Raw genomic sequence first — 26,578 nt, 5'->3', positions numbered from 1 at the left:
TGGCCCGGGCTGCGAATACAGTTGCAATTGCAGAAGTGCCCGAGTCTCGCCACTGGCCCAACTTTCGCTTGTATTCAGCAAACAGGCCTGCATCAGGTATCTTCTTGTTGAAAACCCAGCTATCGCCCGAGACTGCCAGCAGAACGTTCAACGGGGGTATAATGTAAAGCGAGGTAAGTGTTGGCGCCTGGGCGGCGATTGAAGAATTTCGACATGAGCAGATCGTTGCTGTTGAAAGCGGATACGTCCTGGACCAACTCTACTTCCTGACGATTTTGTCGGGTTGGCAGCAGAAGGGCGTGAGCGGCAATGACAAGTGACACATCGAATGCTGGTGTTGTTTCCGTAGTTGACAAGGCCGGATTCTCCATGAAATCCCCAATCGTAGTCAACATGATGGTTGACATGTCAATCGCAGCCCATGCCTCGGCATTTCTAGCCTCCCAGAGGTTCGTTGTGCTGCCCGACAAAGCAATGCGAAATTTTGATGCAGCCAGATTGTCCAAGCCCAGCACAGTAGAATATGGTTGCTCATGATAGCACATGCCGTGAACACTGAGAAGAAAGCAAGCAGCCAACAGTCTTCGGCACGACTCAATGTATATCCACGCGTTCCAACGCTCAGTGTTGCCACCGGATGGTTGCGGAACAGTCCCAGAGCAGTACCCAGACACCTATAAATGTATACATTAGCACTCAGCCCCAACGAAAGTGACTTTGCAATGCCCGCCTACCATTTGACATAGCGTGAGGAACCGCGACGAGGGTTGATAGTCGTCCTTGTGTCGTCCTCGGAATCTGGCGTAGTACTCGCAGAGCAATACTGTTTGCATGATGGGTAGAGACCACGTGGTTGACTGGGCAAACTTAACACACACATCTCCGGTTAGCTTCATGAGCGACCAATTTCGGACTCAAAAGCAAAAGGGGGAAAGGGGGTACACCTACAGCTTTCGATTTGTGCCAAGCATAGGAGTGAAGTTGGCTGCCGTTAACACGATGTTCCCGGTGACCCAGAAACTGTGTCGCGAGTGCAGCCATGGCACATCGTAAAACATCCATATGCTCTGGGACGACACCTGCACCATCTTCCACAGTTGATCTGTGGATAATCGGGTAAAAAGGATGTACCTTATCCCAAAAGATGTCAATATAACTTGGCAGCGCGCTCCGAGCTTCCCGGCTTAGTGACACAGGCATCCAGTCCTGAGCTAGCAAGCCGAGCCTTGAAATCGGCTCCGGAGGACACGGCATAGAATTGACAATACGATCTGCTGGCAATGGTGCCGCAGCTGCGACCATTGTCTCTGAAGACTGGCCAACGACTAGCTGAGGGGACATACGCATGCTGGAGGCTGGGACATGGGGTCCATACAGTCCTGGAGTTTCTCCGTATGTGGGGATACCAACGGTCGGCTCATCGTCATAAACGGAAGAATATGTTTGCGGGACAGAAGGGCTATACCCGTACGCAACATACCCGCCCGTGGCCATGACGGATGGCGGCATGCCTCTGGATGTTGGTTGATCAACGCGGGCGGTCCAGGCACTGTTGGAAACGGCGATGGAGGACCGTTGATTGTCCTGTGAGAGTACGGCGGGCGTCGAGAAGGCGCCAGAAGTTGTCGACAAAGGCGTCGCAATACGTGGGCCGGCGGACCAAGTGATAGACGTAGTAGGGATCGTCGAAACACAAATCGAGGAGCTTCCGTCAACGGTGGGCAGACTAGGCATGATTCGAGGTTGTTCCGCAAACGCAGTTGCCGCTGTTGTTGGCATATTCGGCGCCGGTTCCACCAAATAGTCGCTCTTGATCCCGCCTATAGTGATTTCGTCTGGGCTATGTCGTACGGGAACTGTTGTTGGCTTGGCCGAGTGTGAGGCCCACGGAGACGAGTGTATCGACAGAGTCGTGGTCGGCGCTGTTGACAACGGAGTCGGTGAAGTACTACCATACGGCTGTTGAACTTGAATCAATGATCCTTGCGGAGAACTAGGAAGCTGGGTGGTCTTCGGCTACCTCCTTGGGAATAAGAACGATTAGATGGTTGGCCGTTATTTGGCTTTCCCACGCGATCATCCTGGTCACTGAATCGGGATTAATCAAACCGTCTTTTTGAGAATCCAAAGGGACTGCTTACTGTCGTTGTTGATGGCGCTCGAGGAGGGTCCCGCCGATGAAACACTTTATCACATCCAGGGACTGTGCAGGGCAAAGCTGGAGGCTGATGGCTAAGCTGATGGCGTCTACGTGGTCTGGTCAGCACAAAACATCGTCTTATCTCATGATCGTACAAGAAGAGGAAGAAGAAGAGAAAGAAGCAAACCTCAGGTGCTCGGCTCGAGTAAAAGTCTGCACAAAGCAGAATATGTTAGCCAATAATCATATTCGGGGACAAGAGGTTGCAACAGCACCTTTGGTGGGCGGCAGATATCGCAAGTGTGGACTGGAACTCCCTTCCTTGCTCTGCTCACTCTTCCGGTAATAGGGGTCAATTTGACGGGAACATCTTGTGGAGGCACGAATGGTCTCATGGGCGTAGTAGAGAAGGATCCAGAGGTTCCATGCCCATAGACTTGTCCTTGACCGTAGTGGGAATCCATCGAGTCCGCGCTAGCGTTGCTCTGGCGCCTATCGTGAAGATTCCGACTGCCCGCATAACCACCATAAGCCATACCTGACGGATGCTGATCAACTGGCAACGAGTGCAAGGAGCGGTTTGGAGGACTTAATCTCTGGCTGCAAGAAGGGGACGCGTTCATGGAGTAGTCCGAGCCTTGACCATAAGAAACAGAGCCCATTGAAGCAGCTGGATGTTGTGATGATCTTGATCCGGTGTCCATGGTCTTCTTTAAAGAATGAGAATTAGCATGATCGTCATCGGCATCGACGTTCATGATATTTCTGAGACTGGCCATTGTTGGTTGTAAGTAAGATGGAAGCAGCTGTGTCAAGTGCCCGAGAAAGCCCTGCGTCGGAGAATACTAATATCAACAACCACTTCACACAGCCTTCTCGGCTACTAAGTTAAGAAACCTCAGGTAAGCAGGCAGGTTCCTATATTGGGAGAGATCTTCCGAGACCAGTATCCAGAGCAAGTGACCTTTGGGGCTGTGAGAGTCGAACTCTGGTTGACGTAACAATATTGTTCAATATACGAGGTAAGAATGCAGCTTAGGAAGAAGTGTATGGCAGACCAAGACTCGGGATGGTTTGCCTTCAGCCTCATGAGACAGCTGGGATGTTGAGATGACACACAGGACCCATCTGCAATGAAACACAAGATGTCCTGGCGAAATATTCAGGACGAGAAGGTAATGATTACTTGATCACAGGTGAGCAGGCGGAATTTAAAAAAGAGGTTGAGACCGGGCAACTCATTGCGAAGAAGGAGACGGAAGATGACCCATGATCCCAGCGCCATGGCGACCAACAAGCCTGGCAGCTGAGCGAGGCCCGCAGGAACGATTACAATGTACATGGCCCACGCCGTCTGAGAAGGGAACAAATCGCGGTCTGCGACAAATATGGTGTAAAGCGGGCTATGGATTGCTGACAACTGGGGAAACGAAAGCAGACCGCCGCTCTCGAGTTCTTGGGTGACCCTTGTCGAGGCTGACAGCGTAAGATGTAAGAGCAGCCTCAGTGGAGGTGAACCAACACGGCGGAAACGGGCTACCTGCGACTCATGGAGCCAGGTAAGGTAGGGGGTGCAAAAGGAATAGGGGACCAGGATCTAGTCCAGCCTCGTCCTGATCGAGCCAACTGCTCGTGGTTGGAACTGGCTCGATACACACACGCTCATATGCTTCGTCGCCCTTGTTGTTGTTGTTGGTACGATGTAAGTTCTGGCTGGCCAGCACTTGTTAAAACCTGCAGTGTGAGCGTTACCAACACATCATTGGAACTCTTCTGCAGAGTCACCAAGAGCTACTAGCCTAAATAATTCACCCACACCCCGCCGTCACGGGTCGACTCTATTGTACCCTACGGGAAAATGCTCATATCTACTACTAGCTAGCTGGTTAGCCACAGCACCCTTCATAGGCTCTGGAAATGTATGTACATACACAGAGACTGGAGACTAACAACCAAAGTGCAGGGCCTGCGGGCACCATGCGTGGCGTTCCGCGGTCGTGGCGGGTATGGCGTCAAGTGTGACCAAGCTCAGTGGAGCATAGCAGCGCGCTGAAAGCCTGCTGGAGCTCAAGTATGAGCAGGATGGAGGGTCGAATCCAAGGCATGGCGTCGGTGGCTGTGAGGGTTGGCAGCCGCTTGGATCAGCGGGACGCGGGGCTGGACAAGAGTTGGTGGAAGGGCTGAATGATTGGTGTTTGGATGGGTGCGACGGTGGCGGAAGGAGCCCAGTGTACTCAACCAACAGAACCTCAGAGAAGAGGTATTTGGGTGTATTATGGGTGCACAACCGTTGATCCGTGCCCTATCTTTTGCGGTATCCAATACGGATGACTCTCGCCTCAGATTATGTATGTAAGCTGAGGGCTAATACAGGGGCAGGTGAGGTTGGTGGTGGTGGACGCAGCTGGGTGTCGGCGGCCAAGGGCGCACGGCATTCTCGGAAACATAAACGGCTGATGCTGATGTTGGAATTGTAACCCTAACTCGTGATTCTGGACCTGAGATGGGAATACGCAGTAGTGATGATAGGACGTCAAGATGTGACAGGCCATACCGGTTACAAAATGATCTCCATGATCCCTGCCGCAACGGCATGGGCGGAAAAGCCGGGATCAAAGCTAGTAGGAATTGGCAAGACCGAAAAAATTGGGAGAGCCCTTGCCCATGCCAGCGTAAATCTTCCGTGTATATCATGGGGAAGTTGGCCGGGCGCTCGCATGCTCGCTTTCTCGCACAAGGCCCTCCCCCTCATGGTGCCGCTCTTCTACTCTTCCAGGAAAACAAGATCCGGGAAGAAAAGAAGTTGATTGTCCGGTCCTTCTTAATGGAGAGTAGTGTACGGAGTATCAGCCTGGCAAATGCAAGTCAGAAGATCGACAGTCGAATCAGACGAACGAAACTGTGTTTTCGTCCGACCAACTTGGTTGGTGAGGGTGAGATTACGCACCAATAAGCGTGTGATGACGGCGCTGCTGAGGCCCGTCATTGGCAGAGACGACGACGGGACCGCCCTATCTTCCCTTAAGAGCCTGTCTGCGTCGCGGGGATGTGTCCTTGTTGGTAAGATATTATGTTGTAAACCGGGTTCAACATGAATTGTGGGATGCTGCCGGTGTTGTCGGTGTTAGTTAGTGACTTTCGAGAAATGCAGTTGGAACGAGTTAGTGTTAGCACTATTGCCATTGTTGGTCCCGTGGAACAAGCCAAGTTCGGGGCAGCTATTGGCTTGGCCGGTCGCTTTGCGTAGTTTGTAACCGTCTGCTCCGTAATGAGACCAGGGTTAAGACTGGCTGACCCATCAACATACATGAGGATCGCCCACGTTGTGATGAACAACAACAGTACATATGTACACGCACACACATCCAGACGCTCCAACGCTCCATCTCTGTCAGTCTCTGTTGCTCCGTCGCCCTCCGGTTCTCGCTGAATGTTGGCCGAGCCTCGCGGAATCCTTTTTGTCTTGCCCCTCACCTAGGCTAGCGGGGAATGACGGGGATGTCATTTGCACCACCGCCTTGGAGAATGTCATGGCCGCTGACCCATACCGCAAGCCATGTCACTAGCCAACGCCAGAAGGAAGCTGAGGTGCTGACTTTCGAGATAGGGGTGTGGTGGCACAGAGGACATACTTTTATCCAGTTGGCGTCATGGAATTAACAAGGGCGTCGGAGAATCCTCGCTTGTTGGTTGTACGTGTTGTGTGAACAAGACGGAGTACTAGTAGTATGCACGTATACTTGTTGGGCCCTGTGTTAGTACGGTTGCGTACGTACAAACATAAATGCAAGCTTGTCTGCCAGTACCTGGGCTGCCAGTGCGTGGCCTCTTGAAGAACAAGTGTCGGGCCGTCGAATTCAACTCGTTTCAGCTGCTCTATTGGAGCACATGGTGGGCCAGTATCTGTGTTTGCAAGATGACCTATCGCGCGTGGTCGCTTCAAATGGACAATTCAGGAAGTACCCGGCAAGGGTTTAGCCGTCAGCTCTGGATCTTTCCCCATATGACTGAACTTTGTTCGAGAGGAGGTCGGAACGACGGGACGCACCTAGTCGAGACAAGCAAGCCAGGTACGCCATGCAACGATGGGGGCCATCGAGCCAGCCAGGGTGCCAACGCGCCTGTGTGTCAGGGATGGTGGTGCATCAGCCCTGGGGACCTGGGAAGTTCGGGCAATACTGACACCTCGCTACCCAGATCAGGGCTGTCGTCAGGGTTGCCACGTTGAGCGGCGCCTATTCCACCAGTATCATGACCGAAGCAGTCGAAGGGGGGAGATTGGGTGAGCAATCCAAGCCAGGCCGGATTGGAGCTCGAAGCCCAGGTCTGACTCCGGCTGGGGACGGTCAACTCGGGTGTTGTAGTGATGCATGTATTGTCCTTGCGGCCTCCTTCGGCCAGCTTGGAGGCATTCATGGTGGAAAGCACGAGAAGATGCAAAAAGTCGACAACCAACAGCGGGCAAGATGCGCCATCATCTGCAACAAGTGGCATTAATTTCTGCCCTTGTTGGAGAGAAAGGAGTCCAAGCACCAACACCAATGAGGGGGGACCAGAGCCAGGTCCAGTCGACCTCTGCGCGCGTATCACGGCAAGTGGGAGCCTTTGGCGTTCCTTCCCGACTCTCTGGATTGCCAATGAGACTGTGTGTGAGATCCAACGAGGGGTGCATCACCATGCTGCCATAATGCCATGACATGTCACGCTGACACGAGAGTGTGTATAACTGCATGATGTTTGACATGGGCATGTCTGAGAGTGAGACTCATCAGCCCGATGCGCAGGCTCGTGTGAGTGCGGCAGAATGCACTTCTGTCGGTGGTCTATTTTTAGTCTGCATCAATCCGGTCCAAGACTTGGTCCGCCGCCTGCCTGCCGGGAATTACAACATAACGCAGTGTTGCGATAAGGACTCGACATTTGCGCAGAAAAGAAGAAGAAAAAGAAGTAAGAAAAACAACCACCATAATACGACAAACCCGGCCATAACGGGCTGCCAAGGCAACCTTGGACCGGGATCTCCAACATCACAATTCACCACACCACCTAAGCGGACGAGCTGAGTTTCAGCTGTGCCATCTATTCCCAGGCATAGCCTCCGAGAGGCTGAGGGCTGAGGGGCAAGCACATCGTTGCATATGTACGGAGTACGTACATACTTCCGGGCGCATTGTCACCGTTTCCAGAACAATTACACGGTTACACCAGGGAACGAAGAACCAAGAGCTGGCAGGACAGCATTGCTGTTCCTGCAGAGAGGCGGGATGGCTACAGGGTAGGCGACCCGGAGGAAGACCTCGTCTATCATCATATTCCACGGTATATTGTACCTCAGCCTCGAACCCAAGTTTGGCCTATCTACCTTGGTATTCATTACGTTCTCCTTCGATTGGCTGCTGGGCTCTGGCCAGCTCGAAGCGCCAGCATCAAGAGAGAATTCTACATTTTGCAAACCATCCATCCAACCATCGCATCCAAGTGTTTCCGCGCACAATCTTCCCATCGTCAAGCACAGTCGACCCGGCACGCCGACAAGCCTGGGCACCACCATCCCGAACCGTGCATTCGTCATCGGCACCCGAGCATCCCAGATAGCCCCCAAACGGCGTTTAATTTGCGGGAGCAGGCCCTCTCCCGGGCCTCCCCCATCGCCCGTCCAAGACACCTGTACGACTGTCCACAGTGAAAAGAAAATAAGATGCCGAGCATGGCCCTTGTCTCTGGCGTGAACCGTCCATCCAGCCATAACGGTCCGTGGCTTGTGTCCCTTGGGGGCCAGATCCCGCCGTGGCGCGAACGGCACTGCGTGGCCAAAATACAGCCTCGCAAAACATGAAACTCAATCACCACTCGGCCACAGCAAAGGCGACAAGATTCTACATGTTGTCTCTCCCTCCAGACCGAGACGCGGTTGTTTCACGCCAGTGCAGGTGATGAGCTCTACTGGTTTCCAGACCACGCTCGGTCTCGTATAAAAGGAGCGCAAACTCCCAACGGAGGCCGTGAAATTACAGGAACATGAATTGCATCGAGGCCGCATTCTAGGCTAGATTGAATAGATGCTATCTACGAGGCTCCCCGTCTGGGAGTCCTGTAGCAAGCAACTTGCGTGACGAATTGTGCCGCTGATCCGTGGCTTTGTGGTGTTGGACGGCAAGTTTCCCGCATACCTACAAGACTAGGACTGAGAAGGTGAAAACTACTCCAAGATTCTTGCAGCGAGGCTGTGCGCGTCTTCGGCATTCGACCAGGCATTCTGACACCAGGCAGTCCGGAAATCAAGGACGGGCAAATGAAAAGGGGCATCTTGTCTGTACTTCCAGTAGCTTCATGAAACGAGCAGCCAGCAAGAACAAGGCACGAGACGTGTAGGTGCCTGAGAAACCGATTCCAAATTGTTTTGGGACGGCCGAGGCCCAGCTTGAGACAAAGTCGAACATTATGCCAAATAGAACAATGAATCTACTGTACGGGCCTCAACATGCGTAATCGAATGGGACGTGTTTGCGTTTGCTGCCGCGGGAGAGAACTACATGTCTCCCAATGTAGTCATGGTACCAAATAGCCTCTCTGCAAATGTTGAAGAAACGCAATTCAGCAGTTAATTCGGCCTGCAAAATGGCATTCGGCCCTTCACCAGCATCACGGCAATAAGTATCCCAAATGCTCACCATCATCCTACATCGTGACCCCGTTCCTCCCAAAGCCGTCCGCTAACATGAATATCAACCCAGTAGCTCACCCACCCTTCTCGAAACAGCCTCCAAAACAACCATCACATCTATCCGGGACCGCTTCGGGGCATGGATCCCGTCAGTCGCACAATGATCCGCCGTAAGCTACTTCGCAATTCCTCGACAGCATATATACTCATAATGGCACTTTACCAACAGAGCTCTATTTCAAAATACTCGCCTCAACGTCACCAGACAGACTACGGAACTAGACGTCGCTTAGGCACACACATGTCACAACACACAGGAACCAAATTCGTCACAGTCAATATATTCTCAACAGCCGTCATCGCATAACAACTCAAACTGCACCAATACAAACCCAGAAAAAGGGAGGGGGGGCCTGAAGAGGCGCTATAATGGTGATGCGAACCACCCCAACGAATATATGAAGATGTCAAGTATAGTTGAAAAACAAAAACAGCCGCAAAGCGCCGTGTTGCCGATGTTTCTTCTTCTAAAAAAAGAAAGAAAAGAAGGACTCTAGAGGATCCTTGCAAATGTTGTCCAAATCCATACTCTGCACCTTTCACCGTAATTAAGTGTAGTTAAATGCTCGTCTCCAGTCGTACAAAAAAGACCTTGATCAGAGAATAAGGGGAAATAAGTGCTGCGAATGTAATCAACGAATGACTTTTGTTCGTCTTCTGCCGCAAGGGAAAGAATTCTTAAAAAAGGAATGCAGTATACGAGATTGGTCAAGTTTATGCCTGGGCTGGAGTAGGCAGAGGAGGAGCCTTTGTGGACACGGGAGACTTGGCAGCTTCATCAGACTCCTCAGACTCGTCGTCGTCGGAGACGGGACGGCTGGCGACCGTTCGTCTGTTCTTGGTCATCTGTGCAAATGTGAGCATCATGTTTGTTTGATCGCAACCATGTTTCAAGACGAGGAGAACCTACCCAGGAGCGGACTCCACCGACAAGACCAAGCGCGTAGCCAGTAACAAACTCCTTGGAGTTGTTAGCGTTAGATCCAGGGGTAGTGGGAGATCGAAGACCATCGCTGTTGGCTGAGTTGAAGCGAGCAGGGCTGTGGGGTCGGCTAGACGGCCAGAACTGCTTGAGTTCTCGGCTGAGCTCCTGGCCTGTGCTTGTCCAGTTTGTAATGATGTTATCGCGAAGATCTTGGACGTGACGCTTGATATCTAGCTCATTCTTCTTGAGCCAACTGACGTTGAGCTCTTGTCGTGAGGTGCCACGCTTGAACTGTCGACTAATGTACTTTTCGTAGTCACGGACGATTCTTCAATAATCGAGTCAGTACACCTTTTGGGGCTGCTCTGCTCAAGGAACGCAAGTACGAGGCTCACCTAGTGATAATACCGGTTGTGCTCACTCCTTCGGTTCGCTGGGTGACAAGGAACATGCCGGCTGCCTTGATCGGCTGGTAAATATCATCGCCTTCATCAGCGCCATATGGAAGATCGTCATGCGCAACATAGTCGAGGTGGTTGGCCTGGAGAAACTCGGCGGTAACAATCCATGGACAGTCCTCAATGACCTCGTCCACCCACTTGCAGTGTCGCACAGATTCGGCTCGCTCCTTGGCCGACATGACGGTCAAGCCCTTGCGCTTGTGCGTCTCATCGTCACCGGTAACACCGACAACGAGAGTGGTGTTGGGGAAGGCCTTTTTGGCCTGCTCAAGCTGTCGCATGTGCCTGCCAAGCTCTCGTTAGCATATTTGTTCCATTGACAGCCACGCGGCCGCAAAAACTGTACGGCTGCGCATTCAAAGTCAAGATTTGCAGGGAACAAACAACTTACCCAAGGTGGAACAAGTCAAAAACACCATCGGCGTAGACTCGGACAGATCGGCCGACGGGAGGAGGGTTGGTCTTGAACCCACCGGCAGGATGGATCAGCTTTCCAACTGGCGGCGGCGCCATGGTCTCGTCGTTGCCATTGACAGAAGGCTTGCGTGCCCTGCGACCAACTCTCTTGGCAATATCGATGCTGGCCTCTGTGGTATCGCTGGGCTCGCCAGGATCGATCACATTTTCAGCAGCGACACCGGCAGAGCGGCCCGAGTTGCTACGCAGTCTCTTAGGATTCGGACCTGTGGTGCCGTTGCGATGATGTCGACCGGATTCAGGCGCAGTAGTATCGCCTTCTTCGGCAGAAGCATCTCGGGATGAAGGCTGCAACACGCTGTCGGGAGCACCGTTGGGGAGGGAGGCGGCGTTCCTCTTGCGCTTGCTTCCTTGTGAGGAGGCGGATGGTGACGACATTGTAAGCACGGTGTCGGTTTGTGTGGCAATCTGGCGTCGTTCGTTTACGGCAAGTGTTCGCGTGACCAGAGCAGCGTCATTCGAAGAAAGCAAATACTCAGCTCAAACTATAGATGCCGGGCACGAGGCGGATGTGGTAGAAACGGCAGACGTTGTGACATCGGGTGGTGGAAAGGGCCAGGTTGGCAGTTGTGGTGCGGATAGCGCGACGAAGGAGCTTGTCAGGATCCAAAGATTGCTAGCACGCGAAAGATGAGGGCAGTAAAGAGGCCAGACGGGAGCTAGTCGAGCCAAGTAGGTGAGAAGACGGGGGCCCGTCAGGAGCTTGTGCGGTACGCGGAGGAGCAGAGAAGCAGAATGCAGGCAATACTTGAACGAAAGGTTACAAGATTGAAGAGCGGGACGAGAGAGCTTGTGACAGGGAATAGCGGGAAGCACACTGACTGTGGCGCGCGACCAGGGAGCCCAGGCCATCCTGTCCCATGCCAAAAGCCCACCAGTTGACACGAAGACGCCCCCGGCTGCATCTAGAGGCATCCAGAGATCCAAAATAATGAGCTAATCGAGGCCTCGAGTCCCGCGAACCGGCGCGAAGCCTGTCAAAAAGGTGGAGAGAAATGGGCTTTCATTAACTTGTCAGCCAACAAACATCACCCGACTCCCTCAAAGCCAGCACGATTCTGGAATCCCTGCAATAAAACTCCCGGAGCACAAGGGCACATGGGGAATTTACTTGGAATTGCTGACTCCTTTTTTTCCGTTCTGCCACCAATTGCTCTCGACCAAAGCCGTCATGAGCTTTCCTTTTTTATCAATGGATTCGCCCCCCTGCAGAACCGTCTTGATTCGCCTTGATTTCCCCTTTCTCCATTCAACCTGGCATCACGTGATGTGTGACGCCCCGTTCCCCCTGGGACGCGGAGGCCCAACACGAGAAAGGTCTGGTCCAAATTTATCGCGTCGCGCGTCTTTCAAGCGCCATCGAGATGTATTACAGCGTGTTCTAGCCGCATTCAGTCCAATGGGAGTTGCAGGGGTGCGCTGTGCTCTCGGAACAGCCATTGGAAACTCGACGTGGTTTCGCCCAACGCACCGGATTTGCCAATTGCTGTAGATTACAGCAGCTATATGTGATTTCCGATGCCATCAACGCCAACTACTCATACCCGGCATCACGAATCGATCTCTCATATGCTGGAATTCCGTACGGAGTAAAGTGACTGCAGGCTAATTCATATTACACAGCTACAAAAGGGGGGGAGCCAGGTATTTTGGGAACCACAGCTACCCCGGCACTCGAGAGTTGAACTCCGCCATACTGCAGCCTCGTTCGTATCAGCCTCCGAATGTTGGGGTGAGCGGTTTCATGAACCGTGGCCACTGATGACACACCAGTTAACATGACGGCCAGCAGATGCCAGTGTCAGATTCATGCCTGCCTCCCTACGGAGCTCCCACGCAGTCAGGTTCCCTGCTGACATACAGAGTAATCGTGAACCTGCTTTTGGTACAGACATGGAACGAACCGTACCCAGCCGGGACTGTACACACGGAGTACAAAAGCAGTTTTTGACACGTTCCACCATCTCATGCGGCATCAGGGTCAAGGGGATCTCCTGGATTTGATGAGACTTGTTCGTGGCTGCTGGAATGGTTGAACAGCATCAGTCACATCGGTCCGCCCCATCACATATCCTTCCGGTGCGTCTCAGCCCTTGACGAGCAAAAAGATGCTGTAATCTGTTCGCATCTGAACTAACCACTCCCGTACTCCTTACTTTGTCCGTATAGAGTGGAAAGCAGACCCCTTCATTGTACCTCGGCCAGATTGTTGTCTGTCACGGCCTTTCATCTGCGAGCAGGCGTCCAACTCCGGCGCCCTGCCATGACAGACGGTGTGATGAGTTGTGTCCAACACTGTGGCTGTCAATGTCTTGGATTCTTGGCCCGCGGCTGTGACGGAAAATGCTTCGCAGCATATTCCCTCACTTCAGGAGGAACTCAGCCATCGCTGTGCCACGATAAAATGACAACAGACTCCCCGATTCTTCTCTCTGAATGGTCAAGTATTTTATTTTATTTTTTATTTTGTTTTTTAGTCATTGCCAACTGCACAAGACTCCCCACCCTGCCACCTTCCTAGGTAGGTACCCATTCTTGTGCTTCGGTATGCAAAGGTTGGGGCAATGATACTCTCATGTGTTGTGTAAAAGCACGGGCGGCTTGTGCGTGGTTTATGACGACCTATCACCATGCCAAATGTCTCAATGCACGGCCAAATGCAACGCATAAATGCCTGTAGAGCCGCGGCACGTCCACGCAGGCATCAGAACAGCACTGCTCGAATGAATCAAATAAAACAAAATAAAATAAAATTAATAGACAGCAAAGAACTTTTGGAATATTGCAATGACGCAGGCCGCATGTCTTCAGCCTTACCCTACGTCGCGCAGGTTACATCCACTTTATGCACTGATGTACTCCGTACGCAGATATGTATGTACGTCACCACCTCCCAGTTTTGCCGGCCGCCGACAAATAGCGCTTCTGCACCCGTCGTCGTTAGCACGTCACGGCGGGGGACTGACTGTTGGAGCGTGGGATCTGATGATTCAACCCGACGTCCTGGATGCGACACGACGATTCTTTGCATCCCAGCTGGTATCTTTTCGTCGCAGGTACCTACAGAGAGGCAGCGGATGACACAGGTCTTCCGTAGAGAGGCCAAAACTTAATATGCAGTCGGCGGCGGCTGCGCATGCCGTTTTGGCGCCATGACGGTGTTGAACCCGATTCTCCAGCATATTCCCCATGCTCCAGGCGTCCCAGCTGCAGATGGACCATCAACTAGTAATATTCAAGTCTTGCGTATTCCAACATGGAAACGGCTCTTGTCTGGTGCCGAACCTCCCGCTTTGGCCAAACGCGGCGAGACAGCGTGGCATACAGTGCACGAAGTCAACAAAGGCACAGTGCAAGCTGGATAAGTGGCGTCCCAAGTCACAGCAACAACAGCAACAACCCCCCCAGGGATCTGCAACCTGCCCCGAGCTTAAAGGGCCTCTTGACCTGTTGAGCTTCTCCCCTTCGTGGCGAGCTTCTGGTCATCTTGCGTCTTGCTCTTTGCGGACCAAGTCTCCTCTGGCTCGCTTTTCTCGTCATGAGAATAAAGCCCACCCGATTACTTTCGTCCTCGAGTATTAACTCTGTCACCAGCCAGTCGACCGGTACAATGCGGTCCAAGACAGACAAGACTGACAATGCGGGGGGGCCAGGAGGGGAGGCAGCCAGCGGTCTGGCCTTGAAGCTGGTCATTATGAAGGTGCGCACGCTCTCTGTTCTTTTTTTCTATTTGCTTTCCTTCTGCTTTACGCCGACAAGTTCCTGTCCCTAACTGTACGGTTTTCTATTTGCTAATGTTGCTGTCTAGGCTAGAAACCTGGCCGCAAAAGATCGTGGAGGCACTTCCGACCCGGTACGTCTTACCTGTGAATGCTTCCGCTGTGATGCGCTCACATATGCTGTAGCGGAGTCAAGTACGTGTCACCAGACAAGAGGCTAACAAAGCGGCGCAGTATCTTGTCATCACCTCCGGTGATAGTAGAGTTGTCACCCATTCAGTCTCGAAAACCCTCAACCCCGAGTGGAATGTAATCGAAGAACTTCCAGTCAATTCACCTCAAAACCTCCTCCTCGATGTCATCTGCTGGGACAAGGACCGTTTTGGCAAGGATTACATGGGCGAGTTTGACATAGCTCTCGAGGAGCTTTTCCAAAACGAACGAACCGAAATCGAACCACGCTGGTTTCCCTTAAAGAGTAAAAGACCTGGAAAGAAGACTGGCGTTGTCTCTGGCGAGGTCCAGCTGCAATTTACCCTCTTTGATCCGACCAACCTGGGTGCCTCCTCCCGAGAGATTTTGGACAAGTTTTCCGCCCTTGTTCGCTCCATTTCTGCATCTATGCCGTCGCCCAAACCACACTTGACCCCTGAAGCAAACCAAGGCGCGACGTCTATGCCTGGCCAGGAAGAACCCGGCGACGATGAGGATGAGGATGACCTCACCGAATTCGATGATGAAGAAGGTGATGACCCATCCAAACCGGAGACGGCCGAAAAGAGGCGCCGTAGACTTAGGATCAGGGGCCTGAGGAAGCGAAGAAGAGACAATCCTTACGCCTTTAACAATGGTGGTTCGGATGTTGTAGGCATCATCTTCCTCGAGATTGTCAAAATTACCGACCTGCCCCCCGAGTCTAACCTCACGCGAACAAGCTTTGACATGGACCCGTTTGTAGTAGCGTCCCTAGGCAAGAAGACATACCGTACACGCCGCGTCAGGCACAACTTAAACCCGGTCTACAATGAAAAAATGATCTTCCATGTGCAGGGTCACGAGCAGACTTATTCCTTTTCCTTCACTGTTATCGACCACGACAAGTATTCTGGAAACGACTTTATTGCGTCTTGTAACCTGCCGGTACCGCAGCTGATCGAGAGGGCACCACAGGCCAACCCAGAAACTGGACTCTACGAACTACGGGAGCCGGATGGACACACGCCCTCAGCAACTAGATCCCGCTTCAAGAAGCTGGGCATGTCCCGGTCATCATCCACACAAAGCTTGGGCAAATTGATGCGTCCGCAGCTGTCGAAAAGCCCACCCAGCACCAACACTTTGTCGCAAAGCACCAGTGCTGAAACAAGTCAGACGCCATCCGCCAACACCCTCTCGCCAGTCCCTGATGCACTTGCTAACCCAACTGAGCCGTCAGACACTGTTGCTGAAGCTGAGGATGCGGATTTCCATGAATATGTGGTCCCTCTGAAGATGAAGAATTTGGATAAATGGGAGAGCAAACACAGCCCTCAGATTTACCTCAAAGCCAAGTACATGCCGTACCCAGCTCTGCGCCAGCAATTCTGGCGGGCCATGCTTCGCCAGTACGACACTGACGAAAGTGGTGAGATAAGCCGCGTTGAACTTACTACCATGCTGGACACCCTGGGATCAACTCTGAAGGAGTCCACAATCGACAGTTTTTTCCAGCGATTCCCCCACAAAGCTGCTGACAATGAAGAGACGTGGGACCTGACCATGGACGAGGCAGTGATTTGCCTGGAGGACCAGCTCGAGGCCAAGAGCAAGCCTGCGACAGTTGCAGACAAGGTCAAGAGCCTGGTTCCGGACTTGAAGCAACTTGGAATTCATAACAAGCCAGACATCACTGGGGATCTAAGCTCTGCCAACGTGTCGGGTACTTCCACTCCCCAGATCGTCGTTGAGCCAGAGACCCCCATTGACCCCAGGGGCTCCGGAGGAGAGGAGAGCGACGAGTTTGGCGACAGAGACGAGGAACATGTCGTAGAAATTCGCGAATGTCCCATCTGTCACCAACCGCGACTCAACAAGCGTAGTGATACAGACATCATTACCCATATTGCTACTTGCGCGAGCCAGGACTGGAGACAGGTAAACACGGTGTTGATGGGTGGCTTTGTGACGGCCAGCCAGGCACAGCGCAAATGGTACTCCAAGGTCATTACCAAGATCTCTTATGGAGGTTACAAGCTCGGGGCCAACTCGGCCAACATCCTGGTGCAAGATCGCATGACTGGCCAGATCAATGAAGAGAAGATGAGTGTCTACGTCAGACTGGGTATCCGACTGCTGTACAAGGGTCTGAAGTCGCGTGATATGGAGAACAAACGAAGTAAGTACTGGCTAGTTGAAAAGTTTTTTTTTTTAAAAAAGAAAAAAACCTAGACGCAGAATGTTGTTGGAAACTGACATCTCATAGTCCGAAAACTGTTGAAAAACCTGAGCATAAAGCAGGGACGAAAGTTTGATGACCCTGCGTCCAGGGAGGAAATCGAAAAATTCATTGAGTTTCACGGCCTGGACATGTCAGAAGTTCTCTTGCCGATCGAAGAGTTTAAGAACTTTAATGAATTCTTCTACCGAGCACTGAAGCCCAACGCGCGACCCTGCTCGGCTCCCAACAACCCTGGCATCATTGTGTCGCCAGCTGATTGCCGAAGCGTGGTCTTCAACCAGATGACGCAGGCGACCAAGATCTGGGTCAAGGGGAGAGAATTCAGCGTCAAGAGGCTGCTAGGGGATGCTTATCCAAATGACGCCGCTCGCTATGAGAATGGCGCCTTGGGCATCTTCCGGTTAGCACCACAGGACTACCATCGATTCCACATTCCCGTTGATGGCATCTTGGGCAAGCCAATCCCCATTTCTGGTGAATACTACACAGTGAACCCGATGGCCATCCGGTCGGCGCTCGATGTCTACGGCGAAAACGTGCGCGTCATTGTGCCGATTGACAGCGTGGCTCACGGCAGAGTCATGGTGATTTGCGTGGGCGCAATGATGGTCGGCAGCACAGTCATTACGCGAAACGCCGGTGATGAGGTAAAGAGGGCCGAGGAGCTTGGGTATTTCAAATTTGGCGGGAGCACCGTGTTGCTACTGTTCGAGCCTGGCAGGATGGTGTTTGACGATGACTTGGCAGACAACTCGAGCACAGCGCTAGAGACTTTGGTAAGTTTGCCCCGTGCTACTCTTGGGTCGAAAGTGGACTGTTTGGAGACTGACACGGGACGGGACGACAGATCCGGGCGGGCATGTCGATTGGCCACTCACCAGATGTACCCCAGTATACACCAGACATGCGCAAGAGTGAGGATGAAATCACCGAGGCAGAGAAGAAGGAGGCCAAGCGCCGCATCCAGGGCAACTTTGCCATGGAGCAGTCCCCCAGCGATAGTGGCGACGACGATGTCCCCAAGCGTAAACCATCTTCTGTGCCGACCATGAACACAATGGCGGCGTCGGCCATGTAGGCGAACGGTGAGGTATATTCTTCAACATGGACGAGATTTTTGGGGAGGGGTGCGGGCGGAGTAGTAGCAAACACCTTGACGTGTTTATGTGACGCTCTGCAATGGACGTTGCGAATTATTTCGGTCGGGCTATACGTAGCGATCAAACGGGTACGAAGCAGGGGGAGGGGGGGTCAGCGGTCGACGTTTAATGTAGAGCATGTTGAACAGTGGCAATTCTGACACCGTTTGCAATGGATGAATACGGTAACCAGGCGTAAGCGTGCATGATGAAAGCCGGTGTCGAGTCCAGTCCTCGGCAGCAGGCTCACACGGCATGTCCCTTGATCTGTTTCACGGACAACTTTGACAAGCGCGGTTATTTGGAGCAGACGTAGGCAAGACGTGGGCAAAATAAGACCACGCGGCTGTCCATTCGGCATGCAACGACGTGCTGCAGATAGTTACTAATTCAATTTACGTCGTAAAGAGAAAAAAAAAACCCATCTTGTACCGGCCCATATCTGGCCCCGAGTATATATAAAAACAGATATCATTGCCTGCAATGCGACAAAAATTCCAACATGCGTTCCCCGTCCGAAAACCCATCAAGAATCCCAGACCAGGTTCAATAAAAATAAAATGAAAGGTCATCAATCTCAGTACATGCCTGGTCAAAGAAACCCCATCCCCAACGCCGGTTGTAAAAAGGAAACACCACCCCGTCTACCTCGCGCTCGCCGACGAGTCCCTCTGCGCCGAGCCGTCAGAGCGGTCGCTGTCCATGGACCGCTTGCCCTCTGCAAGCGGCGACCTCGACCTCGTCCGCAGCAGCGCCGTGTCTTGCGTGCTGCTGCTGCTGCTGCTGCCGGCAGCGGGGCGCGTCTGCCTCCACGAAGCGTAGAATTGCTTGCACAGGTGTGCCGACATGGTGTACGTGGGCGACATGGCGTGTTTGCACGACGGGACCAAGGGCTCCTGTAGCGGTATTTGTTCGCGCAGAGTCGGAGTAGAAACTGATTTGCAGTAGGTATGAGAAACGAGGATATCTGGCAAGGACGGGAAGGAAAAAACGTTGGAACCAGGCTGCCTCGCGCTTTTTGTCTGTCCACCCGGATCCAAGAAAGTGTCGTTCGATGGGGGCACAGGGTGTGTGGCCTGATGTCGCGCGCCGAACTGGCGGGACCGGCGGGGGGGGCAGCGGGAGACCAGACGCTCCGGGCAGAGTGGGCGCCTGCGTTGCGTGCCTTTTGAAACCCCCAGTCCCCTGATTCTGTGGAAAAGGGGTCGTTTTGTGGCGCAATCTTGAAAAGACGGAAAGCGGCTACGGAGCACAAAGAGAGTGCAGTTTTTCCTCCCGCGATGGGAGGGCAGGTGTTTTGGTGGTCTCGTGCGACGACGGGCCCTTTTGTACACCCCCTTCCCGAGGGGTTGAGCGCCTGCCCGCCGAGCGAGTGTGCCTGTGGGACAAAACACCAAACACCCCAACAACGGCTGTTGCAAAGCCACGACCAGGGACGGACAGGTAGACCACCGGACCCTAATAAGGCGGGTGGCCTGACTGACATGTAGGGTGCTGCGGACGGGCGGGGTGGAGGTGGCACCACTCACCAACTAGTAGTTCACCCTGCCTGACCCTTTTTTTTTTTTTTGTTCCAGATTGACGCGGCTTTTTCGCACGCCAGAAAAAGACGAGTTGATGTCATCGCACTGCCGCGTCGGCTGGCCGAGTCAAACAAACCCCACGCTTTGCCAAGAACCCATGGCGCGCGCAAAACACGAGTAATCGACTTCTACACGTGGCACCAGCCTGACCAATGGCCGTGGCTGCGATTCTGCTGACCTGCTTCGGCCCCGCCCCAACCCGCCACACTTGCCATCTTGACACTTGCATGGCCGCTGCACGCACGGCTTACTCGCGCCTGGCAATGCTACGCCGCCTCTCCTCGATAGTCACCAGTAGCTCTCTGCTGAACCTTGAACCTGCACTCAAACATCGCTCTTTGCCAATATAATACTGCCTCAAGTATTACACTACTCGCTAGACCGGGACATGCAAGCTTGTTTCATCCGAGTTAAGACATTCATATAAAAATGAATGAGAGGAAAAAAAAAAAAGAGAGACACAAACAGGTCCCAAGCCCCTAGGTGTCACCACACGCCTCGCTTGCAATTGAATTGAAACTCCTCCCTTGCCCAGAAAGATTATAATATATATAGATACCAAAAAAAAGTACGGCAGTTAGTGTATGCAAGGATCCATGGCAGTTTGCTCAGGCTGCTCTGCGAAAAATATACAACCGACCAATCAGTCTATTTTCTCGACATGTTGAATGAATCATGTATCTTGTCCAAACATCCTTTGTCAAGTAGTGAACAATATTTGACCCTCGTCATGTCGAGTATGCTGCAGTATGAGTTCTGACCAAAAGACTGCTGAGCTCAGTCCGCAATCGCGCTCTCATCTGCTAGCTGCGGTGCTTCTGCGCCGTGCTTCTCCGAAGGCACGGTGATATTGGCTCGCGCTTTCTGCTGAGCCTCCACGAATCGACCCCAGTGTTCTGGATCACTGTCTCTCATGCTGCGGAAGAGCACATCCTTGTCCTCCTTGAATGCTCGCACCGCTCCCTTTTCCTTGACCTTTTCAAGCATCTCGCCACCAATGTCTTCCGCAAGTTCAACCAGCATTTGACAATGTTTGGGGTCCGATCCGATATCGTCAATCGTGCTGATGAGGTCAAATTGTTCCTTGCGTACAAAGCCCGACCGGAAACGGTGCCCGGCACGGAGCACCCGCCCTTCCTCTTCTGCTAGTTCCTTGGATAGCATCGAATTGGACCTCGACAGTGGCTTGGGCGCGTGTATTTCTGCCTCGTCCTCCCCGTCCGACACGGCAACTGCCGAGTCGTCTCCCGTCGGTCCGGCGTGCAGTGGCTCCTCGCTCGATGTGGAAGCCGTCTTGCGTAGCTCGTTGCTGTTGGGCGCATCCGCCGGCGCCTCGCGCGTGTCAGGAAATTCGTCCTCGAATCTCTTGATAATGCCTTGCAGTGTTTCGTCCAGGTACGTGAGCTTTCGCAGATTCACGTCGTCGCCCGGCTCAGCCCGAGCCTTGTGCAGCGCTGGCTGCAGGCGCTGTCGAATCTTCCTCGCCCCGGCCAGGAGATGCTTCGACATGTCCTTGGCCTTGCCACCGGTCGGCAAGCCGCTTAGAGCTGGAGAGTCGCTGCCGTCTTCCGCACCTCCAGCAAACTCTCCCGACTGTCGGTGGGAGTCGTCGCTTCGGTTCTTGAGACAGCATGCCAAGGCCTTGACCACGCCGGTGCCTCCTATGACGTAGTCCTCGTCTGGTGCGTCCTCATGGTCATCTTCCGGTCCGTCATGCTCAAGCACATCGTGTCCCACCAGGTGGGCAAGGACGTCGGGGTACGCAGCCATCTTGCCATCCTGGGGCTCAGACTGCGACTCGGACATGGCACTGGCTATAACAGTGCTAATGTTCGTGTCGGAAATTCGCTCCATGTTGCGGAGACAATACGCTACTACTTGCTTCGCCATGGCCTTGACAATCTCCCCCGATCCCTCACTGGGTACTTCAATGTCGACACAGACCAGACTGCTCGATATCCTTGCTGCGGCCATAAGTGATGCATACAGGGCGCAGGCCTCTTCCTGTGCTTCTTCTGTCTTGGCATCTGCGAGCTTCACCAGCTCATTGTTGCCCAACAGATTGACATGTGCCAGGTTGTGCGCTTCTGGTAATACCTCGACTAGGGCAATAGCTTGCTCCGAACTCATGTTTACGTCCTGCAAGTGAATTCGTTTCAAATCTTCCAGCTTGGGGAGATATCTGAGAATTCTTTGTTAGCACACCCCAAGTCCTCCATGTTCACAGCGTCAGAGGTTGCTCGAAAGCTTACCTTCTCAAGAGGCCAAGTGCGCTGGGCTTTGTCTGGAACAATTCATGATTGTGTGAAAGGTCAATGAACCGAAAGCCCCTCAGCTTGGCAATCACCGGCAACATCTTTCCAAGACTCGACGGAGTCAGATTGCAGCCCGACAGGCTAAGCGCCCAAATGGGATGATGCTCATCCAGGCAACCAGCCAGGGTCTCGATATGCTCATTAATGTCGTTTCCGCCTAAATCGAGACCTTCGCAGAACCCACCAGACAAGTATCTTACCACATGCTTCATGCCGTCTGCGTCGAGAAAGTTGTGTGCTAGGCCTAATCGTCGAACACCGCATTTGATAATGCCGTCCATGATTGTGCCCAACTGCTCCATACTGGGTTCCGTCTCGCCCATATTCACCATCTCCAGGGTTGAACCACCCAGCCGGTCGGCCATGGCCTTTGAGAAGACATCTGATATCGAGCGAGGAATATGTATGCCATTTGGCAAGCTGCCATTCTTGGCAGCAGGCGCCTGTTTTGGAAAGGGTATGTGCGAAATGTCGAGATATTTCAGTGACCGGCACTTGTATAAGAACAGAGAAATATGCTTCCAGCCATCGGGACCAAGCTTATTATTTTTGATGACAACCCGCTCCACAACTCCGCCTTGTGCCTCGAACTCGTGTTTGGGCTTCTTACGCCGTGAGGTTGGAGGCATCTTTGCTGCCAGAAGACCAGCAAGAATCACGCGGAGGCCCTCATCGCCCAACCCACAGTTCTCCAAAAGAATCTCTTTGACCGGAACCACGGCGAGATAATCTCCAAGTGTGATTAGGTCTGGAAGCTGGAGATAGTAGTCAGTCAGATCCAGCTTGTTCACTGTGCCGGCAGAGATGTTGGAATTGGCCTTGTCCATCAATTGTTCCGTTATCTTCTTGAGAATGGGAGTTTCGCGCAACTGGCAACAACGACGGTATATCCTGGCAGGATTTGTGGTTGGATGGGATGATGACTTTGGAATTGTGTTGCCGCTGGGAGCTTCCGATGACGAGTCTGTGCTGTCATAATGAATTTCAATCGGCACAGAACCGTTGTCTTCGGCGAGTTTCCGACGCTTCTCTTTCCTAGCTTTCCGCTCTTCCTCGCTTCTTTTCTTCTTCTCCTTCTTTTTGTTTGTCTCCTTCTCCTTCTCAGGCTCAGCAAGGGAATTTTCGTCGGCAGCGCTATTCTTTGTACCAGCTTCGTTGTTGACGTGTTCTGTGTCGGGATCGGTGGTGTTGTTGAGTTGACCGGCCTCCTCGGCTTCTTTCTTAGCTTCGACTGCCTGAGGGTTCTTCAGCGCGTCTCCTTCGCCTTGCTCCGTGAGCTTCTTCTTTTGTGCCTTGTCCAGCGGTTTCGTCTCCTGGGCTTCCCCGTCAGCATACTTGGGCATAGGCGCAATCTCAACATCTACGCAGAATGAAACCCGTCTAAGCTTGGCCTCTTTCAGCTCCGAAATGCTGCATCTTTCACGGTTTTGATCGATATTCAGTATCTTGCGCTCGACCAGGCCATTTCCAAGCCTCCCATTTACTATGCTGTTGGTGCTTGATGAGGACAAGCGTCGAAAGACGCCTAGAATGCCAGCTTGACTGGCCTTGGGCGGAGCCGGGGTATATGGGCTGTTGCCTTCGGGTTTTGCGGCGGCATGTTGTAGAACAGCATTCCTGGTTGGATGCAGCTTTGGTGGCATCGGCTCTAGGGTGTCATCTGGAGGCGGTGAGCCGGGCGACTGAGGTGATGTTGGAGACTGTGACGCTTGGTCTTCAGTCTTCTGCTGTGACTCCTTGTGGTGAAGATGATGCAGAGAATGGTGAGGGGCGGGTGTACTGCTGGGTGGCGAAGTAGTAGCAGAGCTAGAGAATTTGGCGGAAATGTTTGAAAACCACGAATTGCGTCGCTGAGGAGGAGTTCCATTGGGCCCGGATTTATTCTCTACTGAGCCGGATCGCGATAGTCGTCTTGGTACACTAGGGGAATTCGTTGGGCTGGGAGTAGGCTGTCCATTTTGCTGTGGAGGCGTACCCTTTGCAATGGGTGTCCCTTGGGGGTTGCGAGGATCTTGCGACGGCGTGGGAATAGCTCGCGGTTGTGTTGGAGCCGATGCTGCCTTTGGGGGCGAGGTGGACGGTTTGTTCGCTTTGTCTGTTGGGACATGTCAGCAAGCAACGTCGAGGGGCAAGTACACGAACTTGATGTCCATTTTGGCCAAATCATTGGCGAAACATGGCGCAAGATGAAGGCTTACCTTTTGGCGACGCCTTGGTCATCCAGCTGACGTCGACGCCGTGAACTTGCTCCATGGTGCCGGCGGGAAGCTCGTCTCGCTCGACTACGCCACAGGACACACCATGGACGACAAGCAAGATGATGCAAAATGGGGTGAGGTCTAGTGGCGCAAAGAGATGATAGTGTCAACTTCCACGTCGCAAAACAGGGTCGCGAGTAAAACTGTGGTATTGAATGGATGGAATGGCGGGACGACGTTTTGCCTTCTGGCAACTGATAGTAGTCGTCGAAAGCAGGTGAGAGAGAGTCGGCACTCGGTCTGGGGACCTCCTCAGGGCTAGCTAGTCTGTTCGAAGTCAAGCTTGGGAATGGACCGTTTTGACTGGGCTCCTAGTGCGAGGACGGCAGACGCCTCGTCAACAAAGGTCTGACAGAGGCTGACATGGACTTGTATGTACACGGGCCAATTCGGGCGGACTACCGAGCTCTTCCGGGACCCTATCACGCGGGTAGCGGGGTAATCCATAGTCGTAAAGCCAATGTTGATTCTGGCTAGAAGTCTCACCTTCTTTGCAACAGAATTCAATTTGAGCAGCTTGGAACAAGCTCATCGGAAACCCGATGCAAATTTGTTTACCCTTTCCAGTTGCCCGCCGCAGTATTCCTCTCATTAGATGTTCAAGGCACGCGACGCCAACGAACCAGGTCTGCCTTGCGGCATTGGGGTATTGACTCTGTTAGCCCTAGTCCATGGTTCAGGGTTCCGCCAGTTGGTGGGCCAGAACAACCAGACATCACCATCGGAGCATCGAGTGGAGACGTCATGCAGTGGTTGATGGGTGCTGAAGGCTCGCTGGAGGGTCCATGACGGAAGAGCCTCGAACTCCCCAATCCCTTTGAGTGTGCGCAGGTGCCTGTTATGTATATACTCCACTTTTCGCTAGTACTTGCTAAGTACATCATTTATAATAGGGTAGCCACTTATATGTTTGTAACTTTTAGTATATAAGGCACTTTATTTACCATATATATTCTTAGGTGACTTAAGTATCTTTTAATCTCATGTCTTTAATTGGTTAACATCCTTGGTCGTTACCAAAATGGCACCTGCGCACACTCAAAGGGATCTGAGAGTCAAATTGTACGTAGTACCAGTTGACGCCAAGGCAAAGCGTTCCAAGCAACCAGTTCGACGACGACACTGTTGGCCTGACGTGAGGAGACTGCCGAATCCACAGTCGAGCAACTACCTAGGTACTTAAGTACCTAGGTAGGTAGGTACTTACCCCGTACTAAACCTTCCTTCCTCGCTTGGTAAACTTGTGCACCACTGTGCATACAGTATGCAAGCATCAATCAATGATGCTCGTATGCAAATGCTTGCGGACTTGCTTGAGCGAACCACCCCGTTATAGACATGGTTTATTTGATGGTCAACTCCACGATTCAAGCTGGCGCTGGGCTAATCTGTCAGTTGCCGAGCGGGGAGTAGTTGCATCGGTCTACGCAGGGTCCTGTCTTGTCCATGGCAGAGCCAGCTCCAGACCACCCGACGAAGGACGAGAAGAGATCGTCAACAAGGCTCCTCACCCGCCACTCTGCCGCACGGTTAATGAGTGGATAGGCCCAAACGCCATCGCTTGTCTTTCAGCAGTGTCCCGATCTTTGCTTCGCAATTACACCCAGCGATTGCCGGGCCAAACCAGACACTTCTGTGTGTGTGTGCACCGTCCGAGTCTTCCGTAGCGCCCAAGGAAAACAATATCCACTACAGCCGCCATTTGATGAGTTGAGCGGAGAAGGGCTTGCTGCCAACTGGGTCGATTTAATTAATTCTCGATGCTTATTATGCCCCGTGGCGCCACCAGCCTTGTCGTCATCTATAGCCGCGCGGTGCCTTGGGACGACAAACGACTACTCGTGCCACGCCCCACTATTTTAGGGGCCTCGTGTAACGGTGGCTTAGGTTCTAAGGCACAGTAGGTCTGTTTCTTAGGAAGTAAGTTAGGTTAAATACTATAAAGTAGCTTTTAAGTAGTATTATAATAAGGCTATTAAGAGTATAACTCTTAATAATAAAACTATTACTTAAATTAATTAATAAAGATCTAGATTATTTAATTATAGAAATACCTTCTCCTTAAGTACTCGTTTATCTCTTTATTATAGTTTTAAATTAAATAAATTTTATTTAATCCCCTATATTAAATTAGGTTAATTTCCTTTAATCTATTAAGTTAAATTAAATTAATTCTATTTAATTCCCTTACGTAACCTATAATCTTATTAGGCCTTATTCTTATTTACATACTAGTAGCTTATAACGCTAGCTAATTACTTTAAATACCCTTAATTTATAATATAATACTTCTCCCCTATTAGTCTTATTCTTAAGGTTATTTTATTTTATCTAGTAAGTATTCTCTTTTTTTTTCTCTTTTCCCTTTTTTCTTTCTTCGTTATTCTTTTTATAATATCT

General features: G+C 52.2%; 6 protein-coding genes across 7 annotated transcripts; 2 read left to right on the top strand and 4 right to left on the bottom strand.

The window, feature by feature from the left end:
• Positions 1 to 119: 119 nt before the first annotated feature.
• On the bottom strand, positions 120 to 5,909 carry J3458_002739 (uncharacterized protein; the record flags this gene model as incomplete). Its single annotated transcript, XM_066117349.1, has 7 exons — positions 4,072 to 5,909; positions 2,416 to 4,011; positions 2,328 to 2,353; positions 2,142 to 2,247; positions 949 to 2,016; positions 735 to 857; positions 120 to 674 (listed from the first exon to the last, which is right to left on the bottom strand). Exons 2-7 carry the CDS (start codon positions 2,917 to 2,919, stop codon positions 120 to 122), a joined length of 2,382 nt encoding a protein of 793 aa, XP_065977133.1. The 5' UTR covers positions 2,920 to 4,011; positions 4,072 to 5,909.
• Positions 5,910 to 6,268: 359 nt separating this feature from the next.
• J3458_002738 (uncharacterized protein) lies at positions 6,269 to 6,556 on the bottom strand (the record flags this gene model as incomplete). The annotated part of the gene is made up of 1 exon (XM_066117348.1): positions 6,269 to 6,556. One exon carries the CDS (start codon positions 6,554 to 6,556, stop codon positions 6,269 to 6,271), a length of 288 nt encoding a protein of 95 aa, XP_065977132.1.
• A 2,214-nt stretch (positions 6,557 to 8,770) lies between these two features.
• On the bottom strand, positions 8,771 to 11,557 carry PCT1_1 (choline-phosphate cytidylyltransferase). Of its 2 annotated transcripts, XM_007815875.2 has the most exons (4): positions 10,642 to 11,468; positions 10,185 to 10,535; positions 9,775 to 10,117; positions 9,445 to 9,710 (listed from the first exon to the last, which is right to left on the bottom strand). In XM_007815875.2, exons 1-4 carry the CDS (start codon positions 11,103 to 11,105, stop codon positions 9,579 to 9,581), a joined length of 1,290 nt encoding a protein of 429 aa, XP_007814066.2. In that variant the 5' UTR covers positions 11,106 to 11,468; the 3' UTR covers positions 9,445 to 9,578. The 2 variants fall into 2 exon arrangements, with proteins under 2 accessions (XP_065977131.1, XP_007814066.2); XM_066117347.1 differs by having other exon boundaries at positions 8,771 to 10,117; positions 10,642 to 11,557.
• Positions 11,558 to 14,337: 2,780 nt separating this feature from the next.
• On the top strand, positions 14,338 to 17,961 carry PSD2_1 (phosphatidylserine decarboxylase; the record flags this gene model as incomplete). Its single annotated transcript, XM_066117346.1, has 5 exons — positions 14,338 to 14,427; positions 14,536 to 14,580; positions 14,681 to 16,820; positions 16,908 to 17,659; positions 17,731 to 17,961. 5 exons carry the CDS (start codon positions 14,338 to 14,340, stop codon positions 17,959 to 17,961), a joined length of 3,258 nt encoding a protein of 1,085 aa, XP_065977130.1.
• Positions 17,962 to 18,582: 621 nt separating this feature from the next.
• J3458_002735 (uncharacterized protein) lies at positions 18,583 to 18,924 on the top strand (the record flags this gene model as incomplete). Its single annotated transcript, XM_066117345.1, has 1 exon — positions 18,583 to 18,924. One exon carries the CDS (start codon positions 18,583 to 18,585, stop codon positions 18,922 to 18,924), a length of 342 nt encoding a protein of 113 aa, XP_065977129.1.
• Positions 18,925 to 19,425: 501 nt separating this feature from the next.
• Positions 19,426 to 24,617, bottom strand: MHP1_1 (Microtubules assembly and stabilization protein). Its single transcript, XM_007815873.2, has 3 exons — positions 24,119 to 24,617; positions 21,858 to 24,015; positions 19,426 to 21,787 (listed from the first exon to the last, which is right to left on the bottom strand). Exons 1-3 carry the CDS (start codon positions 24,171 to 24,173, stop codon positions 20,383 to 20,385), a joined length of 3,618 nt encoding a protein of 1,205 aa, XP_007814064.2. The 5' UTR covers positions 24,174 to 24,617; the 3' UTR covers positions 19,426 to 20,382.
• Between the last annotated feature and the right edge of the window lie 1,961 nt (positions 24,618 to 26,578).

The sequence above is a fragment of the Metarhizium acridum genome, assembly GCF_019434415.1.
Source record: "Metarhizium acridum strain ARSEF 324 chromosome Unknown scaffold_13, whole genome shotgun sequence".
NCBI lineage: Eukaryota > Fungi > Ascomycota > Sordariomycetes > Hypocreales > Clavicipitaceae > Metarhizium > Metarhizium acridum.
This window is presented reverse-complemented; position numbering and strand designations above follow the sequence as displayed.

Bases quoted from the DNA above. Each gene is read 5' to 3' on its own strand.
- MHP1_1 (XM_007815873.2), bottom strand. From the start codon at position 24,173: ATGGAGCAAGTTCACGGCGTCGACGTCAGCTGGATGACCAAGGCGTCG. The intron at 24,016-24,118 runs GTAAGCCTTCAT...ATGTCCCAACAG, and splicing joins GACCAAGGCGTCGCCAAAAG to ACAAAGCGAACAAACCGTCC. The intron at 21,788-21,857 runs GTAAGCTTTCGA...AAGAATTCTCAG, and splicing joins GCACTTGGCCTCTTGAGAAG to ATATCTCCCCAAGCTGGAAG.
- PCT1_1 (XM_007815875.2), bottom strand. From the start codon at position 11,105: ATGTCGTCACCATCCGCCTCCTCACAAGGAAGCAAGCGCAAGAGGAAC. The intron at 10,536-10,641 runs GTAAGTTGTTTG...AGAGCTTGGCAG, and splicing joins TTTGACTTGTTCCACCTTGG to GCACATGCGACAGCTTGAGC. The intron at 9,711-9,774 runs GTAGGTTCTCCT...ACATTTGCACAG, and splicing joins TCGGTGGAGTCCGCTCCTGG to ATGACCAAGAACAGACGAAC.